Source organism: Mus musculus, chromosome 4 (assembly GCF_000001635.26).
Source record: "Mus musculus strain C57BL/6J chromosome 4, GRCm38.p6 C57BL/6J".
Classification (NCBI taxonomy): Eukaryota; Metazoa; Chordata; class Mammalia; order Rodentia; family Muridae; genus Mus; species Mus musculus.
In genome coordinates, this window is record NC_000070.6 from 48,445,722 (window position 1) to 48,459,720 (window position 13,999).

At 39.0% G+C, this 13,999-nt stretch overlaps 1 protein-coding gene across 4 annotated transcripts in view; it reads right to left on the minus strand.

The window, feature by feature from the left end:
- Nucleotides 1-13,999, minus strand: part of Tex10 (testis expressed gene 10) — a 42,607-nt gene that overhangs the window by 14,864 nt on the left and 13,744 nt on the right. For all 4 annotated transcript variants that reach the window (XM_006537956.3, NM_001355741.1, NM_001355740.1 and 1 more), the window contains 5 exons: nt 13,530-13,665; nt 12,817-12,992; nt 11,013-11,190; nt 7,172-7,260; nt 6,205-6,338 (listed from right to left, as the gene is read on the minus strand). In XM_006537956.3, the coding sequence (XP_006538019.1) occupies nt 6,205-6,338; nt 7,172-7,260; nt 11,013-11,190; nt 12,817-12,992; nt 13,530-13,665 (713 nt within the window). The remainder of the gene's footprint in view (nt 1-6,204; nt 6,339-7,171; nt 7,261-11,012; nt 11,191-12,816; nt 12,993-13,529; nt 13,666-13,999) is intronic.

A 13,999-nucleotide genomic window follows, 5' to 3' on the forward strand; every position in this document is an offset into this window, starting at 1 on the left:
AGCAAACCAACAGCCAATATCAAATTAAATGGAGAGATACTTGAAGCAATCCCACTAAAATCAGAGATAAGATAAGGATGCCCACTCTCCCTGTATCTATTCAATACAGTACTCCAAGTTCTAGCCATAGCAATTAAGACAACAAAAGGAGATCAAGGGGATACAAAGTGGCAAAGAAGAAATCAAGGTATCACTATTTGCAGATGATATGATAGCATATATTAGTGACCCCAAAAATTCTATCAGAGAACTTCTACAGCTGATAAACAACTTCAGCAATGTGGCTGGATATAAAACAAACTCAAACAAATCAATAGCCTTACATTATATAAATAATAAACTGGCTGAGAAAGAAAATTGGCAAACAACACCCTTCACAATAGTCACAAATAATATAAAATACCTTGGAGTAATTCTAACCAAACAAGTGTAAGACCTGTCTGAAAATAACTTCAAGACTCTCAAGAAAGAAAGTGAAGATCTCAGAAAATGTAAAGATCTCCCATGCTCATGGATTGGCAGAATTAATATAGTAAAAATGGCCATCCTACCAAAGGCAATCTACAGATTCACTGCAATCCCCATCAAAACTCCAACACAATTCTTCAAAGACAAGGAAAGAGCCATTCTCAAATTCATCTGGCAAGACAAAAAACCCAGAGTAGTTAAAACAATTCTTAACAGTAAAAGAACAGCTGGGGGAATCACCATCCCTGACCTCAAGCTTTACAATAGAGCATTTAAAGAAAAAATACAGAATACCCAAGGGCCAGCAGAAAGGATGGAAACAGGCAATCTCAGGAGGTAGGACGTTGGGGGGGCGGGGACCCTCCAGAATGCACCAGAGACCTGGTAGTAAGAGTCTCTCAGGAATCAAAGGGAGGGACTTTAGATGAAGTGACCGATAGTAGGAAGAGGCAACTTATAGAACCCACCTCCAGCTGGGCAGTGGTGGCACACACCTTTAATCCCAGCACTTGGGAGGCAGAGGCAGGTGGATTTCTGAGGCCAGCCTGGTCTACAGAGTGATTTCCAGAATTGCCAGGGCTATACTGTTTGGGGGGGGGGGGGGGAGACGACCGACCCAACCCCCAGCAGGAAGACTGGACATCAAGTGAGGGTTGAGGTTGCCATCCCACAGTCACAACTCTGACCCATAATTAATTCTGTCTGAAAGAATTACAGGGATAAAAATGGAGATGAGCCTGAGGAAAAGAAGGTCCAGTAGCAGGCCCAAAGAGGGATCCAGCTCAAGAGGAGGCTGTGGAGCACTCACAAAAAGGGACCTAGTGTGACTGCCCTCTGAAAGACTCAACAAGCAGCTGAAAGAGTCAGAGGCAGATAGTTGTAGCTGACCTCTGTGGTTGAATTAGGGAAAGGCTGGAAGAAGCTGAGTAGGAAGGTGACCCTGTAGGAGGACCAGCAGTCTCAATTAATCTAGACACCCCGAGATATCTCAAACACTGGATCACCAAACAGGCAGCATACACCAGCTGATATGAGGGCCCCCCAACATACATACAGCAGAGGACTTCCAGGTCTATGTTCATTGAGAGATGATGCACTTAACCCTCAAGAGCCTGGAGGCACCAAGTTTAGAGGTCAGGTGGTATGGGGACATCCAACATGGAACTGGGGTTGGGGGGGGTATGGGATGTGGAGCAGTAGGAAGGTGGACGGGGTGGGGGGTGGACGGGTTAAATATGGAGTGTAAAAATTAATTAATTAATTAAAAAAAAGAGAGAGAAAGAAATGTTCACCATCCTTAGTCATCAGGGAAATGCAAATCAAAACGACCCTGAGATTCCACCTTACACCAACCAGAATGGCTAAGATCAAAAACTCAGATGACAATACAAGTTGTCTAGAATGTGCAGAAAGAGGAGCACCCCTCCATTGCTGGTGGGTGGGATTGCAAACTGGTATAACAACTCTGGAAATCAATCTGGAGGTTCTTAAGAAAATTGGAAAGAGATCTACCCGAGGGCCCAGCTCTACCACTCCAGGGCATATAACCAAAAGAAGCCCCACCATGCCACAGGGGCACGTGTTCCACTATGTTCATAGTGGCCTTACCTATAATAGTCAGAAGCTGAAAACAACCCAGATGTCCCACAACGGAAATCCAGAAAATACAGTTCATTTACACAATGGAATACTACTCAGCTATTAAGAACGAGGACATCATAAGCTTTGCAGGCAAATGAATAAACTAGAAAATATCCTGAGTGAGGAATCTCAGACCCAAAAGGACATGCACGTACTCACTAATAAGTAGATATTAGCTAAAAAAAAAAAGTACAGAATACCCAGGACACAATCCATAGAACTCAAGAAGGTAAACAAGTCAAAAGGCTCAAGTGAGGATGCTTCAATCACACTTGAGAGAGAAGAAAGCAGAGGGCAGTAGGAGGAAAGGAAATGGAAGGGAGAAGGGAGCAGTAGGGGCAGAGGAAAAGGGGAACATGATCAGGTACTGGGGGCAGGGCCCAGAGTGAAGCCCTGATGGCCAGCAGAATGAATGGAAATATACAACCTCAGGAGGTGGGAGGCGGGGTGACCCTCTAGAATGTACCAGAGACCTAGGAGGTGAGAGAAATGTCAAGATTCAAAGGGATGAAATGCCCAACAGTGGAAAGAAGGAACTTGTACAATCCACCTCCAATAGAAAGACAGGACATCAAGTAGAGGGATGGGGTTGCCATCCGACAATCAAAAACTCTGACCGAGAATTGTTCCTGTCTAAAAGAACTGCAGGGAAAAAGACAGAGAAGAGACTGAGGGAAAGGAGGTCCAGTGACAGGCCCAAATTGCAACCCATCTCATGGGGAGACTCCAAGGCCTGACACTATTACTGATGCTATGATGTACTTAGACAGGAGCCTAGCATGGCTGCCCTCTGAGAGGCCCAACAAGCAGCTGAAAGAGTCAGATGCAGATACTTACACCTAACCAATGAATGGTCTGATTGGGGACCCCTGTGGTTGACTGGAAGAAGCTGAAAGGAGAGCGACCCCATAGGAAGACCAGCATTCTCAAGAAACCTGGACCCCTGAGATCTGGCAATTAGTCACCAACCAGGAAGCATACCCTAGCTGACCGGACGCCCCTGACACATAAACAGCAGAGGACTGCCTGGCATGCCCTCAATGAATAAAGAGGTACCTAATTCTCAAGAGACTTGAGGCCCCAGGGAATGGGGAGGCTTGGTAGGGTGTGTGGGTATGTGGGAATATGAGGCTATCCTCTTGGAGATGGGGAAGGAGGAATGGGATGAAGATGGAGGAGGAGGAGGAGGAGGAGGAGGAGGAGGAGGAGGAGGAGACTGATTTAAAGTTGCATGCTTTAGCCTTAGTCTTTCCAAGACACAGTTAATCAAACTCTGAGAGTGGGACTCAGCAATCATGAAATAATTCATCTGTGTATATGAATTAATGATAAAACAATTATTGAATGAATTGACAAAATTAAAAGGCATGAATTTAAATACTTATTAAAGGAATGTTGGTTATCTTAAGATGTGAGTCCCTAGAAAATTATATTATTCCGATCAAGAGAAAGCTAATTACTATATGATCCAGTTGCATCATACCCGGGGAACAATCCACAGGATAAAAGGCAGTGCATAATAGTGCTCTGCTTGCCTAAGCACATTTACTGCAGCAGTATCCACAAAGAAGACATTACAAAGTCACCACGTGTCTTGATTAATTTATAAATGGGTAAACTATCATTCATACACACACACACACACACACACACACACACACACACAGAGGATAACATTATTCAGCCATGAAGAATAAATCATGTCAAGTACAAAAGAAAAAGAAAACATGATCATGCCAACCAAAATGACTTAAAAAGTAAAAATCTCACCGGGCAATGGTGGCACATGCTTTTAATCCCAGCACTTGGGAGGCAGAGGCAGGCAGATTTCTGAGTTCGAGGTCAGCCTGGTCCTCAAAGTGAGTTCCAGGACAGCCCAGGGCTACACAGAGAAACCCTGTCTCGGGGAGGTGGGGGAGGGGGGTAGTAAAAAAGTAAAAATTCCATTTTCTTTCACATGTGGAATGAAAATAATTTTGTGCAAAAATACTATAGATGTAGCATTATTAATACAAGCTTGTAATAGAAGGGAAGGGAATTAAGAGAAAATTTGGGATCAACCTATCAAAATGTTTCAATCACACATTTGAAAATAACCAACATTAAACAATTACATTGCATGAATAATATGTAATAATAAAAATGGGAAAACTAAAAATATGTAATTGCTTTGTGAACTAGAGTGTGGTTATGCTCTAGATACAAAATATTTTCTTCTATGATTATTCATATAGACAGAAATAAAAAGGAAATAACTGAAGAAAAATTGGCTGCCAATTTTCCCACAATAAATAAATAATCTATAAACAATCATCAAATATCAAACTGAAAACAAAACAAATTCCACCAAAGCATAAGACAAACTACTGAAATATAGTGACTTTTAAAAATAAAAGCAGAAAAAGATGGGCTGGGGATAGGGTTATGGGTTAAAAGCACTGGCTGTTCTTCCAGGACCCATATTCACTGCCCAGCACCCACTTGCCAGCTCACACACAACCACTTCTAGGCTCCAAGAGCAGCAGAGCACCAGACACACACAAGGACAGAGACATACACATAACCAAAATACTCACATACAACAAACAAAATTTTAAAATGATTATTTAAAAGTGTAGAAAACAGAAAAATAATGACACAATACAGAAAAACAAACACTGTCAAACCTGTTTAACAATATGTGAAAGGAAACATAAAGTAAGATACTAAGACCATGAAAAATATGGCAAATCGTAAGTCAAGTGTTGTAGCAGGGAGGCCAGAGAAATGGCTCTGTGGCTAAGAGAACTAGCCACACTTCCTGAGGACTAGGGTTCAATTCAATAAACACATTGCCCTGCATTTTGAGTCATAGAGGATAAATGTGAGGATAAGGTATGGCCTTAACCTTTTGACCAGTGTCAAATAAGGTTAAGACAGTAGTTTGAATATCTACAAAGGCATAGCTCTAGCCCTTAGAGAAGAACATGAATAGAGTTCAGGGTAAAATGAAATGAAAATAACAGTTTAAAAAACTAGTTGGTAACCGAAGAGTTGGGTAGTAACTTGAACATAGAGACAGCTCTTCCGGAGGTCCTGAGTTCAAATCCCAGCAACCACATGGTAGCTCACAACCATCCATAATGAGATCTGACGCCTTCTTCTGGTGTGTCTGAAGACAGCTACAGTGTACTTAGATATAATAATAAATAAATCTTTAAAAATAAATAAATAAATAAATTCCATGCTAAAACTTGGTCTAGACATCTGGTTTCAATGTGTATTTTCACTAATACTGAAACATGCTAGTAAGATTAACACTTGTAAATTTACTAGGCATCTACAGAATTTAGTATTTCTGAAGGTTTCTTTAAAAATACTGAACATAGCCAGGCAGTGGTGGCGCACACCTTTAATCCCAGCACTTGGGAGGCAGAGGCAGGCGGATTTCTGAGTTCGAGGCCAGCCTGGTCTACAGAGTGAGTTCCAGGACAGCCAGAGCTATACAGAGAAACTCTTGAAAAAAAAAGAAGAAGAAAAAAATACTGAACATATTAAAGTTTTTGAGTAGTCTATTTTTAAGATAAAAGGTAAAAACTATAAACCAGAATCTCCTTTTAAGTAACTAAACAAAAGCTGTCTGTCTGCTTGCTTCAAAACCGAAAGAAAGAATTGGGGTTTTCCTTAAGCTTAATTTTAATAGACTACTTATTAATTCTTTTCTAAAAAAAAGAAAAAAAAAATCAAAGAAAACTAGTGAGCAATTTTTTGTTTAAAATCTCACTTTCAGGGCTACTTAGAGAAACCCTATCTCAAAAAACACAAAAAACAAACAAACAAACAAAACAAACACACTTTCAAAAACACCAACTCCTACCTAAGTTTTCTCAATAACTAAGTTAAATTCATCCCCTACCCACTCTCTGTACATATTCTCCCACTTCAAAATATGTGGATTCACGGCTACAAACACAGCTGTCCTGTCCAGCAGGAGGTCGGCTCTCTACGCTGCTCTGTGTAGCAGCAGCATCTCACAACCGCACACAGTACACAGCAAGCACTGGTGACGAAGCAGGACTGTAGAAATGAAGAGTTTCTTTCTAGGTGTGCTATTACCTCTGTTATGTCCCAGTGGTGCAAGAACTGGTCTAAATCTGTAAGGTAGAGAAGCACAGGGGAAAGTGATGTCTGGACGACATGAGGAACGCCTCGAAGGTTCTGAAGCCAGGTCAACTCCTCTTTTGAAAACCCTAATGCAAGTGACAAAGAAAGCCAGCTGAAAAATAAACCGCAGAGCAGTAATACATAACACTAACAACAGCTTTGTTACTCTGCTGTGTTCGCATCTTACAGTGTCTTAAGAAATTAAATCCTAGTAACAGAAACTGTAAAGTTCACATTAACTACACATGCAAAGGATGTGATCTGACCCAATTTAAAACACAGCAAAAAACACTTTTACCATGTTCAGTGCGAGTTTTACTACTCTTGTTTTGTTTTTAAAATAAGGGGCATAATCATCCCAATAAACAGTAAATTTTAACAAAGAAAATACTTGGCACACGCCTTTAATCCCAGCACTCTGGAGGCAGAGGTAGGGGGATCTCTGAGTTCCAGGCCAACCAAAGCTTCACAGGGAAGACCTGTCTCAAAACATAAAAGCAAATGAACAAGTAAGAGCAACGATATGCTCCATTCCAAATACATTAAACACTGCATGTTCTTATATAACAGCCCTTCAAATGTTTTCAACTACTCTTATTTGCTTGTTTATTTGGGGAGAAAAAGGTTGGAATGGAAGTGGATTCAACTCCAAACTTTGAACATGAATACCATACCTAACATAATTCTGGTGTCCTTCTTGACTCTATTATACTTGGTCCAACCCACACAGACAATCTGTCAATGACCCTCCTAATTAATAGCTCTCAAAAATGTTCAGGCTGCCACAGATAACTGCCCAAGAAGCTAACTGTTTTCGTATTCAGACCACCATACTTCCAAGAGCATGGTCTAAGGAAGCTAGTATGTTAGTCACATAGCCATGCATTCTCCCTTTAACTTGGCAAGTTAATGTGGCTACCTGTAAGTGTAGAAAATAAGAAGCTGAGATAATCCACATCAGTCATTAAGCAGTCATTAACCGAGTGACTCCATCCAGAAAAAGATGATCTACAAGAAACAAAAGAACTATTATCAGTCTGGTTTTATTTTTAAAGAGTAGAGAGGTCAGGACGCTAAAGAGATAGCTTGGTGGATCCTTCTACAGGATTCAGGTTAAACTTCCATGATCCACATGACAGCTCACAACTGAAATTCCAGCTCAAGGGGATCCAACACCCTCACACACCCATACATATAAGAAAAACATCAGTGCATGTAAAATAAATAAACCATGATTTAAAAGAAAAAAAAAGATTGAGGACTCCAGAGTCTGATTCCAGGATTTCCAAGTGCCCTACCACTGACCCTCAATCCCAGTTCTGCACTTTCCTTTATTGCAAATATATCCATAGTATATATGCTGTTTTAATTTCACTTATAAGGACTTTAGTATTATAGTTATGAAAGTTAAGAGGCATTAATATTTATAGTTATTTAGTTTATTAAAAAGTGTAACTGGCCCAACATATATGATGTAGCAAAACTTCCATTCCACATTTCAAATTAGATCCAAAGAAGCAAGGAAGTTTTTAATTTTCTTTTGTGGTAGGTTCTACCATTGTGTACTTAATTATCTAAAAAAGTCTGACCCTTAGCAAATAAGTGTGATGGAGTCTCTGCTTCACAACTAACTAGAGCGAAAGCATCTTAATCAGGCTTTAAAAAATTTACTGTTAAAGACCCTCACAAATGCACAGTAAAGCAGAGGCTTTGAAAGAAAAGCTGAATAAGCTGACTGTGGTGGCACAAATCTGTAAGCCCAGTACTTGTAAGGCTAAGACAGGAAAATCATGGCCTTCCTCAACTATACACTGAATTTGAGATCAACCTAGTCTACCTACTTCAAAAGATCAAAACCCAAAATTAAAAGAGAAAAGCTAACTATACAGCAGCTTTCAATGAGAAATACTTGGTTCCTACTGTAGGACAAGTTACTAGCTAGTCTTTGAAAATCCTCAAAGCCAGGCTTCCTTACTCAAAGTTTGAATCCCAAAGATACAAAAATCAGATCTAACAAGCTCAGATTACAAATTTTATCAGACAACTGAGTAAATGCAAGCAAGAATTAGGCTTTTCTAACTTACCTATATGCCACTTCTAGAAGTGGTTAAAATAAGTACTATGGTATACACCTTAAATCCCAACCCCATTACAAGGGAGGAAAAAACCCTACATTTGGATTTCTTAATATTTTTAACTAGGAGGAGAGGTACTAAGCAGTCCCCTGTATCATTCAAAGCAACATGTAGATATCCATGGAGGAATATCACAGGAACTCAACATCAAGAACAGAAAGAAAGACAAAAGAGTTAATAGAAAAATCCTTATACCCAGTATATACAGAATCAACTGTGCCACCCAGTGGCTGGAAATAGAAGGTCCATTTAAAGTTTGTCTTGGAAATAAGAAAGTTTGGATAGCATATAACCATGGTCTAGTAGAAGAGGAGAGATACTAACAAAAAACCTGAAGTACTTAAGAGTATGTCTGAAGGAACCAGTCAAGTCTGAAATTGAGTCAGGATGGAATCCAGGGTCTCAGCATACATTCTACCACTGAGCTCCACCGCAGTCCCAACCTGCTTTTACTGATTACGTCAGTACTGTAGAATTATTCAAACTTCCAACTATCCATACAAATCTTCAGAGAAAAGTAAGTTAAACAAAGCAAGACTGCTAAACCCACCCTTGACAAAAGCTAATAAACTGTAGAGAACTATAACTGAACATTAAATGTAGTTTCAAGTGACTCAATTCAACAAGTGTTCAAAAGCTAAACTAAATATTAGACAATGTAGCTAAAGACTAAGTAAACTCCAATGGAAGCCATTGAGTAAAAGCACTTCTGAATATATAGTAGTATTGAACATAAAAAAATTTCAAAGGCATAACATTAAATAAAAGCTTTACATCAAAAGTACAGAATTTTTTTCTATTTCTAAGAAAGAAAAGCATAGGAAACTATCAATGCTTCAATTTTTAAAAAATATAACCAATTCTAACGCACTAACACACATGAGAAGTAAATCTTGAATTGTATATATAAACAACATTGTGAATAGCGGTTGCTAGAAAGATGAGGCAGATAGTTATGAACCATGTTGCAACTCAAAATAGCCAAATGTATGTTTATTAAAAGAAGCAACTGATAGCTGGGCACAGTGGCACACACCTTTAATCCCAATGCTTGGATGCAGAGGCAGGCAAATCTCTAAGAGTCCACCTTGGTCTACAGAGAATTCTAGGACAGCTAGGGCTACAGAGAAATCCTGTCTGTCAGGGCATGGGGGAGATGATCAAACAATGATTCAAACAAGTGACACGGGGTATTTTCAATACTAGCAATGCCATACTTTTTTAAAGCCAGGTGTGGTAGTGCATACACACTTTAAATCCCAGTGCTGGAAGGCAGAGGCAGGACGATCTCTGTGAGTTCAAGTCCAGCCTGGTCTCTATAGTGAGTGTAGAAAGAACCTGCCTCAAAACACAAAACAAAACAAAAAACAAAAGAAAGTAGAGCAAAACAAAACAAAAAACCTTTCAGAGAAAACAAAATGGCAAAGCCACTATGGAGGGCAAGGTATTACAGTTCCTCAAAACACTAAACATCTGACTGAAGAGGGGTTCTTAGTAAAGAGCACTTGCCTAGCGTGTGCCTAGCGTGTGCCTAGCCTGTGCATAAAGATACAGTACTACCACATGATCTACCCATTCCATATCTGTTAGATAGCAAATATACTGAAAGCAAGGTCTCAGAGGTACTTGTACACAAATGTACATAAAGTCTTATTCACAGTGGCCAAATGGCAGAAACCATCTATATATGCCCATCAACAGATAAACTGAAAAATAAATGCAGTATACATCTGTCTGATGGACTATCACATGGCCTGAAAAAAATGAAAAAAATCCTCATACACACAAAAGTAGAACAGATCTCATCAATAAGAAGCATCTAGAACAGCCCCAAAAGATAAAGGCATAAAAGAGATTACCTAGAAAAGTGGTAAGAGGAGGAAACATCTTGAATCCCCTAAAACAAACAATTTTTAAGTGGGCATGGTGACCCACCTGCAATTCTGGCAGAGGTAGAGGCAGGCGGTCCCCAGAAGAGGTGATCTAGTTCTGGATTTGAGTAAGGCCCTGCCTCAATAAATATGGTGGAAGAACAATGGAAGTTGACTCCCAACACCACTCTCAAGACCCCACATGCAATCAGTCTCCTTCCAATGAAAAAAAACGCAAGCAAACACACACACACACACACACACACACTCATGCATTCTTACCCAAAAGATCTAAACTTGCTATAAAAGGTTCAGATGTAATATATACCACTTTAGATTTTAGTAGAGGATTCTTGCCTACATGCTATTAATCACTTAACTATAACCTCTGTTCCAAACTATGGACATATATTACAAAGCCAGAAACTTGCATCAGCCTTAGTATCAATAAACTGTCTTCAGCCAATAATAGTATTAGCAAAGTTCTAACAGCCACATTAAAAATAAATGAAGGTGTACACAGTATAAAAGGCGCTGGCCTTTAGTCCTAGCATTCTTAAGGCAGAGGCAAGAGGATCTCTGTTATTTCAAAACCAGTATGATCTACATTGTAAGTTCCAGGACAGAAGGACTATGCAGATAATCTCTGTTCTCAAAAAAATACAAAACAAAAAAGCTTTCTGCATTTCTATCCCATGAGAAATGAGGGGAGAAAGATGATGCACTTAAAATATAGCTCATTTCACAGTGATACCTCATGTACAGTATCCCAATAAGCGTGACAGCCAAACTTGAGCCGAGTCTTCCCATTATGCAGCACCGACTTAGCTGAGAAAGCAAATCAGCAGGCAGAGTGGGGAGAAAATACAACAGCTGAACTAGACGTTGCTGAGACTCTGCAGGAAGAACTACCACAGCGCCTTCTTGAGGATCTAGTGGGGTAGGAAAATGTGAAAGTCAATTTTAAATGATAAACAAACCATAGATTAAATTATTAAAAGCAGCTTGATGACTTCCAATGAATTAAATGCTGACAAATAATGTTTAATCCCAATTTTAACAATTACATATAACAGTTTTTCACCAGGCATGGTTTACTAACTATTTAAGAAGAATATTGGGCCAGGCAATGGTGGTGCCTGGCCCAATCCCTTTAATCCCAGCACTTGGGAGGCAGAGGCAGGCGGATTTCTGAGTTCCAGGCCAGCCTGGTCTACAGAGTGAGTTCCAGGACAGCCAGGGCTACACAGGGAAACCCTGTCTCGAAAAACAAAAAAAAGAAAAAAAGAAAAAAATTTTGAAAATAAAAAAATCTGAGGATGAAAAAAGATTACAAACAAAGCACAATAGTAAACACAAACATTTTCACTAAAAATTACATGAACCTAATTTAACACAACTTCTTTGCTCCATGTGTGTATACATCTACACACATGTACACAGCAGTGCTCAATATTTAGCAACTCATAAAACATGGAAATGTCCATGAGTGGCACATTAATACAATGAAATACCACTAAGCTGTAATAGAATAAGGTACTAATATTTGCAGTAACATTTATAAACCCTGATACTATTATGCTAAGTAAAAGAAGCCAGGCACAAAGACCTTTGATTATAATTCTAGTTTTAAGTGTCGAAAGGGTCTGGAAAGGCGGGCAGCTCAGCGGTGAAGAGCACGTGCTCACTCTCCAGAGACCACAGCAGGCAGTTCCAGGGAGAGCTGATGCTTCTGGCCTCCAAGAGCACCTCCCAACAGACACATAATTAACAGTCATTTTTCAAATTCTTTTAAAAAGTCCAGAATAGGCAAATCTATAGACAAAAAAATGCAACAGCTGTCAGGAACTTAGGTAAAGAAAGATTAAGAGATCGGATGACCAATGAAAACAGGTTTCTTTTTGGGAGTGATGAAAATGTTCTAGAATTATGCAGTAGTAATAATGGTACCACTTTAGAGATATATTTAGAAATTGCTGAATTATAGATTATAAAATCATAAAACTTGCAATATGTGATATACATCTTAATAAATCTAAGTTATATATACTTTATAAATATATGTGCCACTAAGCTTTTATTAATATTTTTCAAAACACTAAATAGTAAGTCAGCTCTATGAATAGAATATTAGTATGGGAGTCCTCTGAGACACTAATGATTAAATAACACAAGAACTATCTTGACATCAAAGCATCAGAAAAGTTTTCAAAGTACTTTATTAGTTAAATTTATGAAGTTTTAAAGATAAGTAAAAGAAGCAAAAGATCAGCTTGGGCATAGAAGGACATGTACTCAAGGCAGAGAGACAGGGAGATCTCAAGTCTGAGGGACTTCAACTACATTGTGAGACTCTGTCCCAAACAAACATCCAAGCAACAACAAAACAAGCAGGGAGAATATACAAGGTAAAACTATTCTAATACACTTAAAAGAAATTTACTGCTTAGTATTCTGAGTAACTTAGCCTCTAATCTTAAAAACTCCAACTTCCCTTTAACATCCCTTTTCTTGCTGGACTAGATCAAGGCTGCCCCCACCACTCCATACTCACTCACCATAAATTCGTAGAGCGGCAGCTTGTAAGTTTTTCAATAAGTCCTTATTTGCTTGTGATGCAGCAGTGTGAATAATATCAATCAGCTGTGTGGAGAGCTCAGGGTTTCGGGAGCCAAGGTAAGAGAGCTGCAATGGCAAGCCGGCCAGCCAACGGGAGAGCACTTTGCTTCGGTATCTTAAGAAGGTCAAGGAAAAACAAGATAAAATGTTAATATATAAACATGAGAAGATTAACTTAAAGGAAACCAATCTTTTTTTTATTTAAATGTAACCATTTAAAAATAATGATATACAAATAACACGTTTACTTAAACATTTGACAGCAGGTAAGATACTGGTGTCCCTTCTGTAACAGTTCTGCTCATTAAATTAAGAAACTACTTAAGTTTTAAATGAAAAGGGACACCAGTTAGATCTATGCGAGCTGTCTAGCTACTCATATATGTGTATGCTCGTGTGTGTTTGCTACTATTCAGTATATGAAACAGATGCATTTAGTATGTTGCTTTCCCACAAAATTACTTCAGCCTTGCATTATCTTAGTCTATTTAGATATGGGTATAGTTTCTTGGCAGAATGAAGAGTTCTTGATAAAATTTCATAACATTTCTTGAATATGACAAATAGATTTCTCCAAAGACTTAATCATACTGAAATACACAGACTACAAAATAACTCAGCAAAAAATTAAGGATAAATATAAAATCTTTACCTCAATCTGTAAGACCTCAATTCTTCTTTCTGATAGATCTTACTGAAAAATTTGATTAACAAAGTCCTAACTGGAAGAAGCAGGCCCCTCTGTTGATACAGTGTATAAACTGCCTTAATGAGATTCTCTGTAGCATCTGAGGACAGAAAGAAAACAACCCTGCATATGAACTCCTCCACATACACAGAACTTCTACTTTGTTCCTGGAGCAAAGCTGTCTTAGTCAGAAACTGATGAATATCACATTAGCAACCAGACATTACATTATCACTTTTCTCAGGAACAAACCTATAAAATTACAAAAAATAAAATAAGAAGAAAGCCAAACAGGAAAACTCTTACTTGAACGGGGGGGGGGGGGGGGGAGTAACTCACTTCAAATCTAACTGAATTTCAAGTTCGACAGTAAGTAGAGGTATAAGCATATCCAAGCAGGCAGACATCTTTAACAGTTTGCTTCAGAATGGGCC